Below are 24257 nucleotides of genomic sequence, written 5' to 3'. Positions count from 1 at the left end.
GAGTGTTGGTATTGTGCCAAGCGGAATCAAATTTTCAAATTTTCACTGCAGTAATGTTGCAGGGGTGCATTCTTCTGTAATTACCATAGCACACTGAAGAAGATGGAAGGGAAACCACTGTTAAGTGAAAGTATTGTTGAAGACAGCAAAAAGTAAAAAAAGATTAACTGTTTTAATTTTTGTCATGTTCGGCCCTCTTGAATATCATATACTCAATACACTTCATAATATACTTATATACCTACTGTATACGATATTTCTTCATCTACCTCATTAAGGTATCTGTTAAAGATGAAAAGTTTTAATGTTTGTTTTTGACTTATCTCTGTTTTAGTTTTTTTTAATCATCTAAATAATACAATACGTTGTAAAACAGAATTAGAAAACAGACCTGAAAAGAATTCTTTCATGTGTATTTTGTGTCTTTAGTTCAATATCCTGCTGCTTGAAACAACAAAGTAATTAAATCTACAGTTCCTTGCAACAGTACATTTACGTACAAGGTGGACATTTGTGTTTATTAATATAAACAGCAATCAGATTCTAGTCTAAATACATCAATGAAATTTTACAGAAACATTCTGTTTTTCTCATCTATAATTGATTTGTTATTGTAAGATTTACTTAGAGCTTGGCGCATTTCCACATCCACAAACGGAGTTTTTCTTCAGAACATCTATTCTCAAGATAAATAGCTCTCACTACTCTATCTCACATTGGGACTTGGAAAGTTTACTCTCTTAATAAAGAACAGGTGCAAGTTTGTGATATTTTATGACTTTTCCAGCTGAAATTAAAGTGCTGACAGGGCAACAATGAACTTTGGTGTTAAATGAATTCTGTATTTTTTCCTGAGGTCAACAATGTTTTCTCTTCAGTTTAGACTTCACCTACATCATTTTTGAAGGGAAATATTTAAAGCAGGCAGAGATTCTTTTACTATTTCACAAGGCCCATAAAACTTCAAAACTTTAAAACTTTCAGAAGAAAATCATTACAAGGTGATGTAAATATAAAATGTACCAAATGAATAATTTAATACAGCTGCGTGTTACAACTTTTCACAATATGAGGGTGTAGGTCATTTTCATAAGGAAAATATCCCACCAAAAATCTGAGATCGTGAAAAAATATAGTTTAATTAGAAATTAAAAATTAATAGTCCCCATGAGAAAACCCATCTAATGTCTGTTTTATCCCTCACTGCCACCAACATTGGCTGTTTTCAAGGCTTGTATGTTCAAATACACGAAGTATTAATTGCAGATAACACTGACAGATAAAGGAGAAATATCCTGCTATGAAGTTAAATTAATATACAACAGAAAACATGTTTTTAAGACCAAATATTAAAACCCCCTCCAGATATTTAACTCATTGCAATGCAGCTGATCAGTTTTGGTTGTGCTGGGTTTAACCTTATTTATCAAGAAAATCTCCAAATGTATTCCCGCTAAATATTAGTTGGGGTTTTTTTTCCACAATTGTTCAGAATGTGGCTACAGTCCTGTTCAGTTTGGAGCCTCACCCTGTGCCCTGAACCTATGGGCTGACCGGACCATTACCAAGGATAATAGGCTTTGTGATAATTGGTGTATGCTTAAGAATAATGTACACAGAAATGCCAGTTAAGCACAGCAATAAATGTAATTCTTCTCTGAAACTGCAGATCAGAACCTTAACCTGTTGAGCTACAGGTTAATTAAAAAACTTCAATTTTATTGGCTCATAACAACTGTAACATTTCATACAATGAAATAAAGTCAAGGCAAAATGTTAAATATAATGGATTTAGAACAAACCTTTGTAAGACGTTAACAGACTGACTTATCATAGCAAAATGGTCTTTCACCTTCTTGTCAGTAATAGAGCAGAGAAGCAGAAGGTATTGTTAGAATCTTTTTTTTATTTGCATTGAGCAAGTAAAATGAATGCCATGTACTGTTCCGCAAGAATGAGAAGAGTCAAAATTAACTCTTGGCTTTTCTGTTGTCTCTAGAACATTACATTTCTCATCAGCAACCTCCTTTAAAATGGGCTAGTATGGGTTTATAAAAAGAGAAAGAACGTCAAAATGACTAAATAAAGTTTATTTGCCTGTGGACACTGTAAAAGCTTCAGGTTCAAATTTTATTGCAAAAATGTTTTCTGCGAACACTTTGCAAAATGAAGGCATAAAAGAAAGCTCGAAAGGTCCTCAACAGAAAACTCATGAGTATTTAATTATTCCAATTCATGGAACCCATTTATTGGGAAAAAATGTCATATGTACTAAAACTGCCTTTTAGTTTATGAGGTTTGGTACTTCTTGGTTTTTCACACAGGTATACTGTTCTTTATCACAAAATACTGTAACTTTATGTAAACCGCATGTTTACTTAACAAAAAACCCACAAAGCACTTCATTAGCTTCTTTGCCAAAAATGCAAAAACAGTACTGTTCTTTTTGCTGCTCGAAAATTACTTAGAGCAATTTATTATTCTGTTTATAATACTAGCAATTTGAAAAGAAAAACATGTGAATGCTTAGCACACACATACATACCAGAGCACCTCTCAGGAAGTTGGGAATTAAAAAAGAAATCTAGGAGCTTCTCTGAGGTCTACCTTTCTTGAAAAACAGGAAGCGCTGGAATAAAGCCTCCTCACTCATTTTCAGATGGCCCTTTCCTCTGAGTCAACTGGGTTCTTCAGTTAGGCTGAGTAATAAATCTCCCAGCTATACATTTTGGGGAAAAAAACTTTAAAAATATGTGTGTGGTACAGTATAGAGGTTAGTGCTGTTTCCTCACAGCTCTTGGGTCCTGGGATCGATCCTGGAAGGGAAAATGTATAGTATGGAGGTTGTACTTTCTCCTCACTGTCACATGGACTCTGCTTTCCTCCCATCTTCCAAAGACGGTCTGGCCAGGCTGATTTGTATCTAAATTATCCGTATGTGAGTGTTTATCTACACCTTCATCCCGGGTGTAGTTCTGCTTTGCTGTGTACACTTGTGGGACAAGGTTTGGGATGTCATGACCCTTAGCACTGCGACAATGTAGTATAGTGCATTTGGGTACCGTAGATATTTCAAACTCAGCTGACAAATTGAAAAACATTTTAATTTTGCCCGTTTTCTCTGCAGAGCTGTTAAATCCCCAAGGTAACTTTTATTTTCCCATCCATGTCGGATATCTCAGATCTCAACTGGCAGCCATCCGTTCTAAGAGAATGTTTTATATTAAAATCCCATACTGAGAACAGGTGAGTTATTTTACTGGCAACCATTCTCACATTATTATTACATAATGTTCATACAGCACCTTATAAAGGTTGTAACAAAAAGAACACTGGAGGTGTTATGAACAGTACAGTCTGACACAGCTGGCCACAAGATACAGGATTAAAATTACTTTTCTGCTCCTGGTTAACTAACATACTGTATATTGAAGATAATGCACTGAATTTGCAGCAGACACAATTGATTTAAACAGTTATCATGTTTCTAGGAAATCAGTGTCCACTAAATAGGAAAATGCCCTCATTTCCTAAGTTAGCAATGGGATATCACTCCATTCTGGGTGAATAATGAATAATTAAAAGACAGGCAAAAGTTTCCAGCAGTGAGCTCTGTCCAAGTCCGACTGCCTCCTCCCCCAGCACAGTCATTCTTTCTGGGTTGGCACTTTGAACAGGAAACTGACAGAGTATTATGTGACACCACGGAATGTTCTATAGCTGTAGGCTGGCACAGCTGTGCGGCACAGGGCAACAATGCCTTTTTTGTGCGATTTTACTAAATTCCATCCCCCCCCCACCCCCCTTTTAAAAGCAGGTGGTGCCTTGCATGAAAGTGTGTTTTTTTCAGTTTTGTAATTAAAACAAATTACAATTGCGTTCCTTATTAGGGATCAGAACCTCAGTGTACAGCTTCCAAGACTCTCCAAAGCACAGGAGTGAGTGTTTAGGTACCTTTTAATTCCGTTAGAAAATAAAATAAACAATAAATATGATTTTGAGCCCTTTCAAGAATTGTATTTTTAGTCATAGTTGCAAAAGTGTAATTTTAACTAAGTACCAGTGGCTCATACAATGTTTTTTTAATGTAACTGCTGATAAAGAACATAACTGACCAAGTGTTTTCGCTTTGCTCCCTAATATACCAAAATGGGTGAAATAGATAAACACTATTTGTCAGGCATCAGTTCAATGCTGTGACTGTGGGGTCTTCGGTGCCTTTGGGAGAGCTCTCTAAATATGGATACCATCTGCTTGAGCAACACTTTGGTTTCATTTTTGAATATGACTGAGTGAGGAAATACAAATTCCACAAACCAGTAACAGCACACATGCCATTAGATTTAAAAAAACATTGCAGTGTGCACCTTTATACTGTATATACACAACTGTACTAAGGACATTTAGCATTATTTTACTATTTTCAGTCATAATTTTTTTTCTTTATGCAGAACTAAAATTTCTTTTTGTCTTTATGTAGAGAGGAACAAAGTATGTTAATGATGAACAACACCTCATAATCAGTTAATTACATTTAAATTTAAATGGATTAGTTATTCCAAACTGTCATATTAGTTGCTAATTTGACTTTACGTTGGTCTTGTTTTTGAAGACTATGATCAATGTGACAAAGTTTGTTAAATTACAAGCCCGATTAACAACAAGCTCTAGGTTTTGAGTAAATTGATCGTTTTCATAACATAACATATACAGCATTTTAAGGTAGTTTACACCACACATTTACTGTATGTCATATACGGTTAACAAAACGATTCATAATTTGTTATTTTGTGTATTTTACTACACAAGGGCATATTTAAATAGATCAACAATCTTTAATGATATACTGTCGTCATAAACAATCCAGCCACTTACAACAATGTGCAGAAGTCTAATAATAAAGAGTTAAATTGCCTTCAGTATTACTCTAAAAATTGAGGTATAAATATTAGCTCTATTAACAGGTTAATAATATATTACAGCATCCATCACAATTTTAAGGCTATTCAAGTATGCTTTAAGACATTTTACAATATTTTTGTATTTTAAATGTGCATTCTGCTTTTGACTTGTAATGTGCTTTCACTTTCATTCAAAAACTTTTTTAATTTATCCATGATCGATCTTATGAAAGAGTACAGGAGTTGCAAATACAGTACCTCCCTTAAAGATACATGGATAGTCATGAAATTAATCTTTTTCAGCTCAACCTGAAATACAACATGCAAAATATAACTTAATACCAACCCATGACATCACTGGCACAATGTTTGCACTTCAAAGAACAAGAGTCAAGCTTATCATATACATACAGTATATTCATGATTGAAAATGAAGAAAAATCTGAAGAAAAATTAAAAATCATTTACATGCCTCCTACTGTAGATACGTAATAAGTTCTTGGGTATGAAACGTTATAAGTATTTAGTACTGTATTTTGATATGGCTGTATTTTTTCTGGCCAGCTCACAGGATTTTATTTCCATTCTTTTGGTTTGGGGAAAACACAGAGCTAGTTGTTGTCTGATTACAATGCCGCTGGTTGTACACACAGGCCATGTTATTTTTGGACAGCGGTGCAGCGGAGAGTTTTAAATTATAACTTCTTACCTTTCAGTGTCTACAAAGACATTCAGCAGCTAATTCTGAAATTGCCAATGTATCAAACATAAATTTCCAGCCAACAACACATACATTTTTCTTCTGAAATGTCTAGATTTACAGTTTTACACTAAATTTAAAGCAATCTTTCGGGACATTTATAGAGCAGGGTATTACACACTGTTTTGGACAAAACCTCTCTCTCTGACATCAGTGTTTCAGCACTCCATGATCTAACAATTCGAAAAAAAAAGCTCCTACTGTATGTATTTCAATAAACAAGAAATGCCACACTTGGAAAGAAAGAGGTTTTTAATATTTTTAAATTATATTTTAATTAAAAATCTTATTTCATAATTTACACAAAACACAAAGAATGCTATCATCTTAAGTCAGCTCATACAGTATATTACAATTCAATAAGGTATGTATAATACATAAGTGAAAATGTTCTGAACTTTTGTATCTACCGTTACATAGCTTTGCTATCACACCATAAATTCAAGAACACTGAAATGATTGATCTAAAAAAAGATGGAAAAGATTTTTAAAAATATGGAATGTTTAATATGTCTCAATATTTATATCAGTCTCTGATATTATTCACAATTTCTAAAATGTACAAAATGTTATTTGTAAAACTATACATTTTTGACAGTTTTTGAAGTAACCCATCCCTCCTTACCAGTATCAGTTAGGATCGGGGCCACAGTGTGAGTACTGATTGCTGTAATACCACATAGAGTACTACACTTCAGATACAGTGAATTAAAAACTTGTATCCTTTTTTAAAAATACAGTAGCTTTCATAGTAAATATTATAAACTCTACACTACAAATGCATAATGTGCAAAGGAGAGACAAAAGTATCCAAAAACAGAAGTTACACTAAAAAACTTAACAGTCAGCATAAAAACTAAAAGATAGCATATTCTGGTATGTTTAAGGGATTTATTAAGAATACTCTTTTTCTACTTTAAGAGGTTTAAAGGAATACACAGGACTGTGGTAAATGAGAAATCATCAAATGTTTTCTAAGTGATATATACCACTACCAACACAACACTGACAATCAAATTATTATTCTGAAATGTATTGCTATGTAGTCTATACATCGTTTGAAGTCATTCCACTGTCTATACTTCTGGAGACTTGATGTAAAGTGATTTGGATTCGTTGCAAGAGAAACTATGGTCACCTGCCAAGTTTTCATGTGGTTTGAAGAACAATTTTCTTTCTCTGGAAGTCTAAGTCATGTTGGTCCATTCCAAAAGTGCTTTTATTACCCAGAACACAATGCATTGAATTGTCTGAGAAATTTCTAAGTGGTGTGGCAGCGTCTTTAAATTACAAATAAATGATGATAAAGTGTTTTCTTTTGAAATAACCCAGCTGCAGCCAAAACCCAGAAAAAGCCTCCACTAAAAAGGAGCAAGAAAGTCAATAATATCTTTCAGATTTATACCTCAGAGAAACTAAAGGCAGGGGTGGGTGGGGATTGTCATTTGTCAAAAACACATCAAGTAGCTGCTATATCACTATGTAAATTAAACTGCTGTCTCTAACAATCAAACAAAATGCCTAGAATTCAGCCAGTGCAATTCTATCACGAAAATGTGCATGCCATGGTGCAATTGTAAACCACAAATAGTTAAGCTACTGTAGTTACTTTCTTTAAATTAAAAGTAAGTTAAAACATCCCAGTCTGACTCATCGTTTGTCTATTAGACACTGCGAACTTCCTACATACAAATAACATTAAATAGTAGATATTTATTTAAAGGCAGTGCTTTTCCACATTAAAATTTCACAATTTAAGACAAGCACAAAAACTGAATTTTGACAATACTAAATGCAGCTTATTACAATGGAGCAGTTAGGCACAAAGTCTGTGTGGCCAAAACAAACAAATTAGTATTAGTGCATTTTTTACCACTAACAGTACATTTTCATACATAATTCATTAGACTGTATGTTCAAATATATCAATAAGCTCATAACATTTTTTTTCAGATGTACAGTACAGTAACTTGGCATTCCTTTTAGCTCTGTGATAACTACGTGGACTATAATCAAAAAACAATACTGCTCAATCCACAAGGGTAATACACTGTATTTACATTACATTAAGTAAGTAAACAGCAGTACTGTATAGTCATAATCACAATGATACCTGATTTTAATGAAAGTAGGTGCAATCATCAAGATTCACTGTATAAAAGGTTTAAAATGCAAGGTTAAACATTTATTCTAATGAACTAAAACATGTTTGCTACAGTGCCCAGAGGAGATTTTAAGCATAAGATACTGATTAAAATATACCATTGCCCAAGATTATGAACAGTTACAGGACACAATAAAAAAAGAAACTCATTAGTGGCGTCTCCTAAAAGTTCGATGGCTGCCACAATCATTAAGGAAGTTGTTGCTTCCATATCTAAAGTCTTGGGTGAGTTAGCCAAAGGACACAGGGCTAAGGAGAATGGAGGCCAGAGACTGTGGCTCTGTGATGTCATACTTGTCTGTGCAGTTGCTAAAGATCGACAGTAATAATCTGCTTTGTTTTTGTTTCCCCTCACTGGCTTTCTTTTAGAATTTCTCGATTGTCACTGCTTTCTGTCAGAGTAGCATTTTCACTGTTAGCTTAAGATGGTGTCATTCAGAATTCCATCTCTATCTGCGGGGGGGGGGGGAATAAGGCATGGGTAACAAGGTGCCAAGAATGGAGACAGACGTATTTACATCTATCCATGTATTTACAAAATAAAATAGTAATTAAGGTACTGACTGGTAACAACAGAACAGCTGGGAAGAGAAGTCAAACATAAGTAAATGGCACCTAAAAATGCAGTGTGTTGCATATAGGATAGCTGAACTTAAAACAGTGTTGTTATAAAGAGAGAGCCATAAGATACTGAGGAGGTCAACTTCATTATTGCTGTGCCTCTGAAAATACTGTACACCTTACTGTATATATGGTTAATAATTTAAATTAAAAATAAAATCACTATCAACATGCTTCTTAGAATACATAATGAAGAAAAATTTAGCTGTCATTGCTCAGATGTCATTTAATTGTTTAAAATTTTAAAATTTCAGGGGTCTTCCCCAAATACAGTTTGCTGTGTGTTTGCTCTCCTATACAGTGCTGCTGTACTGAAGGTCCAAGCAGGCAGCAGGAAGTAGGATAAAAAAAGAAGAGCTTTGAAAATCAGAGCGCATTAAAAACAAATCTACTGTGGCACCCTCCAGCTTAGGAGACTCAAGAAGCTTAAGAGGTCAGCTCTTAAAACAGGTGGCATATACCTGATGGCTATTTGAGTTGATCTTTTTAGAAGTTAAATCCACATAACAAAATACGTACACACTTCTTTAAATTTTGAAATTATGAAACATACATTTTATACTGTTTTGAAGAAGGGGTAGCTTTACAAATTTAGATTTCAACTTTGCCAAAAAGGAAAAAAGGGCACTGTTTGGCTTAGAAGGAAACAAAAGGACAAATCTTGACTTGGGAAATTCATTTTTAAATGGTTACACTGCAGGTTTGGAATATACAGTCTGCGTTTATCCACTTTAGTTTCTCCAATTTTCTTTTTAATTACACACCAATCATCTGAGTTAACTTGGAGTCATTAATTATACTATTTTTTATCTTTTCTTTCTGTTAAAAGAATAACAACCTGAAGTCCTTAACGAATATGGTCATAATCAGATCACTGTAGGGCTATAAAAAAGGCTTTACTGTTTCACTGTGAAATGCATTTCAGGTTTCATAAGATACCCTGCAGTCTGAAGCAGAAGATCAAACATAAAGTACACATACAGTATTCTGTATTTTCATATTATTTCCAATTCCAGGTTTGCCTATAAAAACTTGCTATGAAAGCAAGGTAACAGCCACTACATAGTGAGGGATAGGTTATGTCCAAGAAACTGTACTACTGCATATCCTTTCAAAGCTGAGATACAGTAGCTCAAACAGCTACAGTATCCAATGGAATTTCATAATGATCTCTGCAGTGTAAGCTGACCTGTACATTCCTGTCTCATGTTCACATTCAGATGGCCTCATCCGTCTTCAAAGGTGCATTGTTTAAAAGTATAACAATGAACCTTATTCCAACATCCTGTTTAAGAACGGGAGAACAACGATGTTTCATCAAGAGCGGCTCTGGTACACTGGTAGCATGTTATAACAACAGTGTCACACTGCAAGCGCTCTTACTCTTTATTCTTGTGCCATTGTCTTCTCCTAGGGGGCTCAATCCACTTCTTCCCTCCACACAGACATCACTTTGCTCACTGAGGCACGGCTTGATTTGCTTTCCAGGTTTTTAATTGCTTTTTTTGACAAACGCTGTGCTTAAAACAACAATAATGTACGAGCGTGTTTTTATCCATTTAAAAGTAACTTCAATGTACTAAAAAATCCAAATTAAGGAAGGTTCTGCAGTGTAATGGTATTACAGTGACCATAATGGAAAAATACCTGTAAAGCAAAAGTATTCCTGTACTTCAATGTGAATACTCTACTTGCTCTTTAATGTAGTTTAACCATTATATTTTTTGTCTTCCCAAACAAATCCTTATGCATCTTATGCAGCTTTGACTTACACAAATTTGTTATATCTTTAATTATTAATTTTACTAGCTAAAATAATTAAACAAGTGTAAATGCAATATGAATCCAGAATTACACCAATATTACTTTCACTAGCAAGTTAGAAATACCCCCCTCAGACCTCAGGATCAGGCAAATATGAATTCACACAACATTTTATCCTACGGACTTAACACATCTCATTTTCTAGTTAAATTCTAGAATGCTGCAGGAATTTCTGAGAAATCCACTGGGTTTTGCATATCTCACATTTCACACATTAAAAATAATTCAACAATTTAAGAGTTCAGGGGGAGATGGGTACAGTTGAGTGCATCTCAAAAACATGACAGTATTGATAACTATATTTTCCAGAGTGGGTACACTTGCCTGGGTAACCCCTCCTGACAGCAGATTTTTTTCATCAGGAAGACAGCTCTTTTCATGCTCATTGGCTTCCTGAGTGGTAATGGATTTTCTCAATGAATCCTCTTTCTTTACATAGGTTTCACACTTTTCATGGGGCCTCTGGGCTCTCCTCCAGGCCAGATATTCCACGATTGACTTTGATTTCCTGAGGTAAGTGATCCGTTGCTCCAGGCCCAGTGAACAAGAACTGAAACCTGGCCTCACTTGGGCTCCTTGTTGCTGATATTGTACACTCTAATGCAAAGTGAAGTAGCACGTCTAAATAGCCTGTCAACTTTTTTTCTCTTTAAGGTTCCAAAAAAGCCCAGATGGGATTCATTTCCACTCTACTCAAGAACGTAAACGATACAACGATATTAAGGGGCATTAAACTACTTGATGACATTCTGGTCACATTAATGAAGACTGGCATTTTAGTGAACGGAAAGGGGGAATCAATCTAAGATGAGCACGCATGTTAGTGCAGTGATTTTGTTATTTGATATAGGCAAAAAACACAAAAACAAAATGTTTTCTTTGCCACTTTTCACCAAAAACGTGTTTCCCCAAGGGCTTTTTCTAACAGATTTTGGATTGTATACTGTCCTCCAATCTGCACCAGCCAAAACTCTTTTTTGGTTGTTTTTTTTAGTGTGTGTGTGTGTGCTAACATCCTATGAAAAAGCACTCCAAAAGCAGTACTTTCCAGCCATAGTGGTTACATTAATTGTTAATGACAAAGGCAACCTACACTCTGTGTGGTTTCCTGCCCTCATTTGGATCACTTTCAGAGCCCCTTTTCCTGATAGGAAATGCAATCTGAGATGTGCAAAAACAGTGTGTATATTGTAGTTTAATTGGCCCTCACTGTCGCTCATCCCCAACTCGGCGCGTGTGCTCTAGGGTCTCTGTTCCACAACAGGAAAGAATAAACCCAGGCTCAAATCATAGGAAATTCATCAAATATGGTTCTTGGAGTTCTGTCTTTCAAGGGCTGTTTCCCTGCCATATGATCTCTATAAACCAAATTACTCCTGGCTCCCTTACAGGACTGCAGGCGCCTGGGGCTAGTACATAATGAAAGCCAAATGCAAGTGACAATAGAGGGATCGCAGAGAAGAATGGAAAACTTTCCTTTTTCTTTCCCCTGAAGTAGATATTTCATTTTGTTTATACATATACTTAAAATTGTATAATGTATTTGGCAAAGCAGCGATTCTTTTACAGTTCCAGACTTGTGTGACAAACCCATTATTTTAACAGAATTATATGTAAGGGCTATCATATGTCTAGTGCCAATTTTAAATATTTAAAATTAAAATGTGGGGAATATGCATGTCAGCTCTTTCATTGCTAAATGCTCTAACTGCTTCACCAAAGGTTCAAAGCTAAAAAAAGGAGAGCTATTCCAAGTTCAGGAATTCACTATATTATTTCTATCTCATGTGTGATTTGTATGCAAGCCTTAATCACAATAACAGTAGTGCAGGCAACCTGTTTAGTTCCAGTCCAGCACTATCTGTATCCACACTGTCACTGACTGCAAGTTCCCGATCAGCAGTCTACTCTACATCTGGCAAAATGCCGGAGTAATTCAGTGGACTTGAGGTGGTCAGAGTAAGCTCAGATCATCTCACATCAGGAATCTCTGAAACCCGCCAGTTGCCCATGAGTTGGTAAAAGTGTTTATTTTAAAAAGAAGCCATTCATCAACAATAATCAGAATAAAAATAATGCTTAAACAGTCTTTAAAATCTACTTGTTTTCAAGTGCAGGAACATGTTTGCTATTTGATCTGTAGAACACAAGGTGCTTTTACTGTAGGTCTCAGGTACTTAAATCCACTTTAGGGTAATAATCCTAAAACTTTAGTCTACGGCACTGGAATGTACTGTGCTTTACTACAAGATAAAAAAGTTTTTAAAAAAGCTTATACTTTTTAATCTGTAAACAAAACTGCATTATCTCAAACAATAAATAACCTTTAAGGCAAAAAATGAATTTGAGTATCTAGAAATGTGATGCAGTTATACAGGGGATTGAATGTATTTGCATATTCAGTAAAAGTAAAAACATTTTTAGATGTATACAGTACATCCTTTGTTCTTTTACAAATTATCTAGCAGTGCTTCAGTTCACTCTATGTAATTTTGAATTGTTGCATACAAAGATGTACAGTATAACTAAACCATACATGAATATTTAGAAAACACATTGTTTGTGATACAGAAGCTGGTAAAACACATTGAGCTACATTTATAAAAAATATTTTGTTTGTAGATTTGTTGTCTAAACTGGTACTCTTACCATACATTATAGTTTACATTTTAAGATCCTTTCTAGAGTTTTAATTTATAGGTAAGCTGCAAATTACACTGGTTCTTTAACTTTACATTTTTATTGTTCCTGCTTGAAAGTTTGGAATTGTTTAAGATGACAAAATCTGCAGTTCAATTAAGAACATGAAATATGGTCAGTGAGGTCATATACTGTACTGTAATTCAGCTTAAAATTTTTCTTATTTTTTTCAAACACAAGAAAAGCTTCTATGCTTTCAATTTTTAACTAAATTTAATCTTTCTTGAAATCACACAGCCTTTTTGTCATAAAACTGCAATTTGTTAACCAAGTTTTCTCATCAGATATCTGATGAGGCATTTGCTTCTAATGTAGAAAAGTTCAACTTTAGGCAGATATGCATCTACAACAAATATAATCGCTCAAAAATGATGATCGTTGAGAATTAAAATAATTTTCTGAAGCTGGCAGTCAAATATTATACAATAGAAGGCAGTGATAAATAACCTTTTTGATCTTGATCTTTGATCTCTGATCTTTTATGTCAATTTTTAAATGCTAATAGACTTTAGTTAGAGATTATACTGTAGCACTAAATCTAAAAAGCTGTCCTGGTGGTGAGCTGGAGTCTATCAGCATCTCAACTCCAATGCACCGCTGAGACCGAGAGTAACACACAGGCTGTTCTATATTTGCACAACTGCAACAAAGACAAATCCTCAGACAAATTAATCAGCATTTCTTGTCCAGAATTCTGAGACAATTAGTCTGGATACAGCAGAATGGCTCTCAATGTGAACATATTAATGCATTTGCATTCTGTATTTGACATACAGTGTCTATCTTGATGAAAAGCTTCTCAAGACATAGGTTTACTGAATGCCAAACCTGAACAGTATAACTGAAGAAGTGAACTTCGGGAGAGGGAACATGTTCAGATAGTCTATGGAGTCTCTGATGATGGGAGGAATCAAATTTTAATTTGGAAGTTAAAATAGCAACTTAGATACACCGCAATAGCATATCAGCAACTTGAACAGTATGGAGATAGATGGTGCTTTGCCAAACATGGGAGACCCTTAAGCTTTAAGTGTAAAAAAAATACATCTTGCTTCTCTTGGCATACACTACTCCCTCCTGGTCTGTCCTGGTTTGCCGAGATAAAAGTAACAAGACAAGATCCTCAACTCAGCAAAGCTTGTTACAAGATTGAATTATTCTGAATCACCTCCCTATCCCAGCTAAGACGTATTCAGACAGGACTATTTTTGTATTGATTTTGTATCTTGCAGTCGATATAAAAAAATGACACAAACTGTCATCAAAAGCAGAGAGAAATAATCCAGGAGAATTCCCAAAATTGCCAATGTTAATGCAAAGACATTCGACCTTCGGTCTGACAGTTAAGCATACATGCAGTAGAAGCACCTAGGGAAATCCCAAAAAGAAATCTTAATTTCAAAAGTAAAAATAGAATGGTGATATGCTATTCCAGGACCAATTCGCTTAGATACACACAGGCAGATGGATTTTATTGATAATCAGTTCTACATCATTTTTGTATCTTAAAAAATTAATTAAACAAAACAAGGTGTCTCTTTTAAAATCGACCAGTTGTTTCTTATTAACCTACATCTTAAATAGCAACCATGTTTGATACCATATTATGCTGATAGGTTCCCGCCTATCAAAATCCCTCCAGAAAGTCAAATCAAAGCCCATATCATTTATGTAATATCAATTATCTCCCACAGTCTCTTATGTACTCACATTTGCTCAGTTATTTGAATCAATTAACCTAAATAAACATATTTGAAGCCCTTCCAAATTTTACTATGTATTTTTCCAATCTGCTTTATTATCCTTGTCTGTGTGAACATGCTTTTCTAGAAATTTCTAATTGTATTTTTATATCTAAATTAAAACAAAATACAGTTAAAATGGGTAGAAATTGTTTAAATTCTTCATAACTTTAAATTGTTACTGTAAATTGTCTAGGCCATGCATTCACATTCTTAATGAAAAAGTAAGTTTCTAACTTTGCTTGGTTTGATAAAAACATGCATTACCTGATAAATCAGTTACTGCCTCTAATATAATCTTCAAAACAGTACAGTATAAGTACAGTATACAGACAGGCAGGTACTGTAGATGTCAGACATCAAGTTAGAGGACAGGAAAGAGGAATAAAATCACTGAAGGACACAGAAGTACTCAGAACCTTTTAACAAGAAAATATTCATAATTTCTTTTAAACATCAAAGTAAAAAAAAAACACCCATTTCAGCATTAGCAGCAATACTTACAGAAGACACACGAGAAGCATTTGCAAGAAAAAGAGCAATTTTTACTGTTTTCCAAAAAGCTGTCCTACCAGACCCAATATCAAAAGACTCATGACATTTATAGATACAATTAATATACATCTTAATCACATGATCTCCACTATCTTTATTTGTACATTATACTCCCAGTTTTTGATGATCGCATATTTAAAATTTAACTTCAAGGTAAAATTTGTTGCCCTTTTTTCTACCTACCTTTTTATTAACAGTTTTAATGTGGTTTTCTCATTTCTTTAAAAGAAAATTCCACAATCTGCTGTATTTAAATGTTTGTTGTACAACCATCTGTTTCCTCCAGGCTGTTCTCATCTCTTGTTTAATCACTTCGCTCTTGCTAAATCTCATCTTCCCTTTCATTACTGACATTTAACCTAATCCTACCTTAATCTTTCACTTCATTTTCTTTTCTCGCAGTTAAAGTGATGAAGTGGTGTTTTTTTTCCTTAAATAAAAGCTGGATGGGAACGGTGTGAATTAGTAGTGTTTTAATGTAATCACTTCCTTTTTTGTATCTGAAAGCAGTTGCTTTCATGTGGTATTATTTAAACGACTTCTTAATAATGGTGATTAAATGAATAATGTTTTTGTCTGAAAGGAAGTGTTAGCATAACGTGCCACATCTATGTTAATGAATAACTTTTAAAATCAAAGTCAAACTCACAGTTCATAGGCTTAGAAAATATTTAAAGACATTGCCGGTTGATCTTAAAAGACTCGTCTAAGCCATTTGATTCTAATAGTTTTTTCTCTCTCTTGACACAAGATGACATTTAGGTGATAGTACAGTGATCAATGGCAGCAATGATGAATTTCAAATAACTCAGATACTGTGTGTTATTCCTCTTTATGCAAAAACAAGGTAAAGAAATGCATTTGAAGCATATTAGGTGAATATATTTGACAATGAATGTGGAATGAATGTTTTCCATTTGCATTGATTGCCTTTTGATAATCCTTCAACAGGATAAGGAGTCTCTTTTATGTTTTATCATTACTAGATTCACTCATGCCTTGCATGGTTATTTTACATGTACTGTATGTAGGTCAAAACAAAAGACCTTACATGACAAAAGGCCTAAACAGGTGTGCTATTCTCAGGAATTGTCTCTTTTCCAGTATTGTGCTTGCTGGCAGATGCCACTTACTGTAAATAACAATGTGCACACTGGAGCAAAAAAGTCCCACAAAGTACAGCATACAGCACAGTATGGTAAAATTACCCCAAAAAACTTACTAGTGCTAAATAGTTGAACTGGCATGTTAGCAAAGCTAATGAATGCTTTTTAACTTACTGTCATTATTGAATGCATGAACAACCTGCGAGTTTAATGTCATGTTCCGTGTAATTTAAGTCTTATGTTCTTTCTTTGTAGGTATGCAATGGCTCGATTCAACTACTACTTCAAGAAGAAGAGTGAAATCTTGGCTATGCAACTCCTTTGAAGACCTGTACTGTTAATAATCAAAAAGATAAAAAAAAAAAATATTGCTGCCTGACGAACATAACATTTCACACATAATATCACACTGTATTGTGTTCAGAAAGTAAACAATTGTATCGAATCTAATATTTTCATCAATTCTAATAACGTTACATCCATAACATATTAATGTCAATAAAATTAATATATAGCTATATTAGGAGGGTGACAAGTTAGATATATGTTACATACGTCCTTTGAAAAGTTTTAAAAAACTATATATTTTACTTAATGAAGGGAATAACAAGAGTGCTGGAGTCTTTACTCTAAAAACTAGTTTGACTATTTCTGACAAATAGATCAACAGCATAATGATCTGAATGATTTTGAAGCTACCATCCGTTTTTGTTTAATAACTCGGCTAACCTTCCAGAATGTGTTCAGCCACAACGAAAATCAAGATAAACTTATTTGGCAAATTGACACACTTTTTGAGCCAACATCCTGTAATTGTTTCCTTATTTGGCCTCGCAGTTCAAACCCGCAATAATAAAGAACTATCATAAAACCTTAAGAGGGTTATTTTCAGGCGAATAAAAGATTAAACTCAGTGGAAAGAAAACGGAACGGTTTTGAAATGGATTGATTTGAAAGCCCACAGTTAAGGTTTTTAATGAACAGAAGGTATATCAATTATTATTATCTTCCTAAGAGAGATGGTCTTTTTTGTATTTCTAAGTGTCTTGCCTTTCAAATGTCATAATTATTATCTGTTATACTGCAAAATATTATAATTAATAACATCATTAATATATTTTACAATGTAGGATGGCTCTCTGTTTGAAGAAGGTGGTTCATTATTAACTGAGTATTTAATGCTACAATATAAGTAGTACCACTCAAACTACAGCTTGTATCATATCAGTACCCACTGTTTGGATATGTTCAGGAATGCAATAAATTATTCTGTACTACCAGCTTACAATGCCTATTTTAAATTGCGCTTGACAAAATTAAATCCTTTAGGAAATCAAGTCTAAATCACAAAGGTGTCTTTACAAGACTAATAATTCACATTTCAATTTTTTTTTTCAGTTTTAATTCTAATAGTGTAATGACATCAAATCTCAACTAATATTACCCAGCTGTATATTTACTACCAAGGTTTTCAGTTAATCTACATCCAGGTGCTTGGGAAGCATGTACAGAACAAAACACCTGTTGGAAAACTTTCAACAGTAGATGTAAGACAGCAGTATCGATTTCAATGTTTGTACAGCAACATTGGAAAATGTTGCTGGAAAAAACACAACTTTATAAAAAAATAATTTTGGTCAGTGTGCTGAAGATTAAACAGTACCTCCAGTAACAAATCACAATCAAGATGTGACTTGATTAACATAAAATGTTTGGCTACTCATTCATTTTTGTACTTAACAAGCATTAGCGATATACACTTTTCTAATAGAAAATTAGAAGAAAGCTAAAGATATCTTAAAATATTTAGAACTTCAACAACTCAGTGAGCCGTTAAAAAACCTGACTTAACGATGGCTGACTTAAGATTTCCCTGTGTGATACACAGGCGCCAAGAACAAAAAGATGTGCAAAAAAAAACAGTATGATGTTAGGAATTTTATACCTCAAAAAGGCTTTTTTCAATTTTTTTTTAGGAATTTTATATCCCAAAGGGCTTTTTTCAGTTTATGTTTCAGTTTGAAAATAGGCTGCCAGCAACTGTTTGCAAAATCCAAGAGTTTCATTTGTGTTGGTTTCACCTGTTCTTAAGAGAATTTGAAGGAAGGCTCAAAACAGGTGCAGAAGAACAGCTCACTCTAACCAAAGCTGCCAAGACAGAGTATACAACACCAATGCTTTATTTGAAATAATGATCAGCATTACAGAATGGGGATGGGCAGGCATTTTTCTGAAGTTCAATTAGAATTTCTTTCTGTCTTTTACATTGTAATTGGTTGTAAGCTATAGAATTCTAGCATCTCAGCAGTGTTTTTACAAAATGGTGCATTGTGCTTCTTGGGTGGCACAATTAAATCCACAGCTACTCATTAGTATCTCACAAAGAGGCTGGACTTGAACACTGAAAGACTCTCAAGCTTTCTTCAAGCAGAGCCTCACCGATTTTCATCCCTGCTATCTGTAGGGGAAGCAGCCATCACACATACTGTATCAACATTTGGGAACATCAATGTATTGGGGATACAGGGAAGTTCTGTTTTAGCTTAAAATGTAGACAAAACCATAAGATTTAGAGTCTGTAGGAGACATTACCTCCCTGCAAATAACACATTGTGTTTCAATGTCTTATAAACTCCAAAAGGTTGGTACCTTGTATTGTATACTTTAATTAAAAAATGCAAAATACAAGATCTAGGGCTTAATAAGGCACGACTATTTTAGAGAAAAAGTAAAATCAAGGTTTAATGTGTTTTTATGTCATGCAGAGTTAGAAAGAAAGTTCAAGAATCAAAGAAGTCTGAAAAAAAGATGACAAGCACCAGCACCTGAATATCCAAAACCAATGTTTTCACGTTTCATAATAGCAACTTTAAAAGTACTGTAAGCAAAAGCAAGCTGACTGAATCCCTTGAGGATATGAAATAAGTTCCCCTAAAAGTCAAAAAGCCATATATACCACAAAAAATGAAAATAAAAAAATGCACAATAACCTCAACAAGATTCAAACCAAATGCTTGTTTCAAAAAAGTCTCACTATCTTTTTTCTACACTAGGAATAGGGGGGAAAAAAATGCTGTTTAAATTTACTTCATTTCTTCATTCATTAATTTACTAGTTCAGAATAATAGATTACAGATCTCTAGAAAAATGATATTATGGTGTATTAAATTAATTTGGATTTTCTACCAATATTCATCTTGTGAAGTCACTGGACATTTTTTCCAAAAATGACTACCTTGATATCTGACATTGGAAGCTACAGGTTAAATAAAACAGGCTAGTTTGTGGGCTGGGTAACCGAAGCACTAGGAACTACTATACTGACAGCTCATCCAATAGTGGACTACTATAACTCAAACCATACCAATACACCCTCCAAAAAGTGGGTCTGAGTACATATAAAAAGAAAAGGCTTCGGAAAAATTGCATTACTATTTAGTAGACTATTTGAAACGTTTTTTAAATCAACGCTTAATATAAAACAGATTTCAGTGTTTGCTTTACAATTGCAACTTCCAGAAGTGAAAATTAGTTTGAGAACATAAAATGAGGCCAAATTTCTGACACATCAGTTTAGAATACTGCATATTATTCTTGGTCTTTTTAAAATGTATTAATGCATCGATTTTAATTATTTTAATACCTCACACTTTTTCCAATATATAATATTTTTACATCTGCAAACAGATGATTGTTTTTGATTTACAGAAGCCCTTGTGTCTAATCTACAAAAACCCACAATCTCTATAGCTGCCAATTTTTAAAACGAAAAGTACACTTAACTACGAAGCCAACAAACTGGCAAATGCTTCTTCTCATTATAATCTGATTTTTTAAGAACAGATTTTAACTGTTTAGCCATCTTTTAAAACTCCGCTTATCTGTATAGTGCAGACTGCACATTTTCTATACTCTATGAATGACTATTGTTGAAAACTGAGTTCTACTTTTATTCTACCAGGTCAATTTCTCAGGACTACATTTGCTGACATCTACATTCTTTTTACTATTACCTTTCTTAGTTTCAGGGTTAAATAATGCATTAATTCCTCTGAGGCTAAAGTGAAGTTTCCAGGACCTCTTATGACTGATTAAATTAATTTAAAATAACATTTCACTATAAACCACTTGCTTTTACAAAACTGATGATAAAGTTAACACAGTTATTAATTAATTCTAACAAAACTGTCAAAAGCTCAATTATTTTTTGTATATGGATTATGAAAAAAAAATAGAAACATTCATACTCTTCAGCTGTTTCTACTGGCAAGTAGGAGAATTGGTCAAAACATAAAACAAGATACAGTAAATGTCTGCACACTCACTTTTGAAAGGCTCACATTTATGGGGCCATCCTGAGTGGCTTACTGCCCAACTGCAGGCTGAACAGGTTGCATCCGGGTCAGGTCACAAGCTGACTGTGACTGGGAAGCTCCCAGGTGGTTGAGCGCTGCCAGTGGTTGAACAGAATCAGTCGGCTAAGGGTCTCTTGGTTCTAGGTGTCGCACTGACCCCTGTGGCTTCCCAGCTGCTAATAGGCAAATGGGTGCTGCTGCTAGCTAGGGGCATAACTGTCCTCCAATCAGCGCTGCACCTCCACTATGGAGTTCTGCTGTCTGTGCCATGTTAAATGATGAATGGGTCGGAGCCAGGTAGGTTGCAGGGGTCTGCCTACAATTCCTCTTTCTCCACCTTGCGAGGTTTGCAGGGTTTTGTGGATGGAAACCAAGACATGAAAGACATGGATAGTAAAATATAACCTCACAGTTATTGTAGAAAGAACTAAAACTGACATTTTGGCCAGAGGCCTTCATCGAAGTACTGAATTCACAAACTGGTTTCTTTCTTCTTCCCATGTAAACCAAGTGATATTACTCCAAGTAGGCTTTGTGCAATAGTTCAAATACAACACAACCTCCCCCCCACCTTAAAAGGTAAACTACTTGATATGCAACTTCTTATAAATCAGGAATTATATATTCAATATTTTTATTTTGTTTTATATAATACTTTAGCATGGTCTGCTCACTAAACCGACAGTGTTGTTAATTAGTTGTGAATCGATACTCTCAAAATGTGTGGATTAACAACAATAACTTTAATCAGTCAATTAGCAATAAAGCGATCAATCTCCGAGAAATGTAATTACAATTGCATAGTACTGTACTATACATACACATGCAAATTCACAAGCACCTGCTGTCACACGTCTCAGGATTTTATACTCAGGGGTGAAAAGGGGGGGCAAGGGCGCTAATCTATGGGCAGAAAACAGTCTACTATAATACCTTAGTCAAACGGGTTAATTTGCGAGCGTTGCACAACAATTAGGGGGGAAAACTTGTGATACGTACTTACATGTGTATAGCAATTATCATCCCAAAGGGCTCTATATACAGAGGGGATCCACTTCATCAACCAGTGGAGTGCAGGAACCACCTGAATGCAGAAGCCACTGTGCATCAGAAGTCCCATGACACAACAAATCAGGTAGAGAAGTGCACAAAAGCCTCATCTCTTGAATTAAGAGGAAGTTTTGTGAAGACCAGGCTAAATGAGAGTAGAATTTAACAAGGACATCAGGGTTAATATGCCTACTTTTTCAAAAAGTGCAAAAGGATCTTCAACGACCAAGTACAGTAGTTAGGATCTCAGTTGGACAGCAATTCTGGTGCTCCGATCCTAAGAAAAGAGTGCCAAGTGATCCACCAACACCTCTTGTTATATTGTAGATGCAAAACTACAGTACTTGCTGTACATGTGAAATGATTAGTAAAAACAAGAGCTCAATTCCTAGAAATGACAGAGGTTACGATTTGTTGTAGATTTAAAAGATCAGCATCATGACATTACCAATTACTGTTTTTGCCAAGGGATTGAAGAAGTGACCATTCTATCTTGAGGATGCAATGTTCAAAGATTTCTATCCTCGATTTCTATCCTTCAAATTTGAATGAGAAATTGAATTTCTCAGGCATGCTAAATTAGATAGATATTATACCCAAGTTTAAAGTGTTTGCTATGTTTTTATGCATAGCATATTTCTGGTTTACTGCAGCTGTTCTTTAAATTTAGTTTTTTCTGCTAATTTTGAAATTTCTCTATATACAGTACAATGTTATTATAATATTTATTTATCTAATATTGATACTGTATATTTAAAAAACTTGCTTTCAAATTGTCTGTATTTATTATAAAAGTCTTATTAATCTTTTTATTACTAACTGATTAAAAGAAAAGAAACTAAGTTATACATTCTGAGAATATCAACTTGCAGTTAATTAGTATCATGGTTAGTTCAGTTTATATAAATAAGTAGTTAATTTGTGAATTCAATGTGCTGAAGATGGTCTCTAGCCAAAACATCAGCGGTATTATTTCTACAAGAAATGTGAGTTTTGCCTTTTTTCTACACAGGAAATGAAAAGCAGTCATTATCTTCATATTAAGCATGAGCTACTCAAACATTCTGCAAAACATACAGAAAATCACAAAAGGGATGCGTGGCATTAATGGAATTTCTATCTGAAATGCTATTGCTTTGTTCACAGTGGCTTAAAAAAGTCATATCACAAAAGCCTTCCAAGTATCTCCTACAGAAATACTGTATTGTTTTGATGCAAAATAGTTTGATTTTTTTTCATCGTGCCAATTGATTTGAAGCAAACATCACATTTGTAACACTTGTTTTAGTAGAAAGGGCACCAAGCTATGAACCAGATGCTAAAGAAGGAATCATTTTAAGACCTCCCCTTTTACATCTTTCAGCTGAGAAAGCAATATTGAGAGAAATCTGACAAGAGAAAAAAAAATACTTTGGGTATTTCTGGAAACAAGATTGCAAGAATTCAAAAATAAGGCTTCTAGCAAATACTAAGCCATTTTACAGACACTATCAAAATTAAATTAAACATATTAAACAAGTCTTCTGCTGTGCTTTCCTTATAGACATTCTTAACATTCCTCAACAATACCTCAGTAGTTGAACACATTCAAATTTTAAATAAGAAAACAGAAAATTAAAAACAAATTAAAGCCTTTAAAGTATAGTATAAAGTTTGTTTGTTCATCTCTATCTTCTGACTTCAGGCTTTTAAAATTATTTTAATTTTGAAAACTGATGTACTGTAAATGCACATCCTCTACAGATTAGCTTCACGGTTTGAATGGATGAATAAAAAGATAAACTTCTCTCAGTTCCACTCTAGCTCAAACGAAAATCCTGTACCACGCCACTCTTTATGCACGTAAGTGTAATTTGTATCTTTCATTTTGCGGATCACAGTCTTTTTATCTCATGGCTTTTTCTAAGAATTATTAGTTACTGTATATTTTAAATGCCAATGGGATGTTTTAGCCTTTGTTTAAATGAGAACAATACACAAGCCAGTGTTTTCATATACATTAAGTACACTAGTTTTCCAATGAATTGCCCCAATATTTTATTAGTTGGAAACTACAGTACCTTTACAATTACCTTTATGAAGTTCACATACGATAAAGAAATTCCCTTTTGATCTTGCGCATCATAGCCGTAATTCTATTCACAAAAAGCCTTTGGTGTTTCCTGTGATATGATACTGATAGTGTACCTCCTTTTGGTTGTAACAAAGGCTTTTAATAAAACAGAAATCTCTTGTAGTTTAAGGGGTATGTTAATATTATTACCATCCCTAACTTTAATGTATTAATGAATGGATGTATGCCAGTGTTACAATCATCAAGCTGAGCATTTCCTTTGATGCTTCATCGAGCAGAAAGCTTTTTACAAAATGTTTGAAGTGTCTGCCTGTGTAATAATGATTTATAATTCTCTTGAACTAAAGCAAAATTTGCTGGTAAAAATCATTTTTGAAATAAAAATAAATTGTGCCCGGAGGGTCA

At 34.2% G+C, this 24257-nt stretch overlaps 1 protein-coding gene across 4 annotated transcripts in view; it reads left to right on the top strand.

The window, feature by feature from the left end:
• LOC148819460 (ethanolamine kinase 1) overlaps positions 1 to 17653 on the top strand; it is a 65775-nt gene extending 48122 nt beyond the window's left edge. For 2 of the 4 annotated variants that reach the window (XM_088934489.1, XM_088934492.1), the window contains exons 7-9: positions 10710 to 10783; positions 10925 to 10971; positions 16629 to 17653. In XM_088934489.1, coding sequence (XP_088790615.1) covers positions 10710 to 10783; positions 10925 to 10971; positions 16629 to 16714 — 207 coding nt within the window. In that variant the 3' untranslated portion in view covers positions 16715 to 17653. Of the gene's footprint in view, positions 1 to 10709; positions 10784 to 10924; positions 11090 to 16628 lie in introns of all 4 variants that reach the window. The other 2 variants (XM_088934490.1, XM_088934491.1) reach the window with 2 other exon arrangements.
• Positions 17654 to 24257: the final 6604 nt, after the last annotated feature.

Source organism: Atractosteus spatula, chromosome 16 (genome assembly GCF_055471065.1).
Source record: "Atractosteus spatula isolate fAtrSpa1 chromosome 16, fAtrSpa1.hap1, whole genome shotgun sequence".
In the NCBI taxonomy this organism is placed as follows: Eukaryota; Metazoa; Chordata; class Actinopteri; order Semionotiformes; family Lepisosteidae; genus Atractosteus; species Atractosteus spatula.
This window is presented reverse-complemented; position numbering and strand designations above follow the sequence as displayed.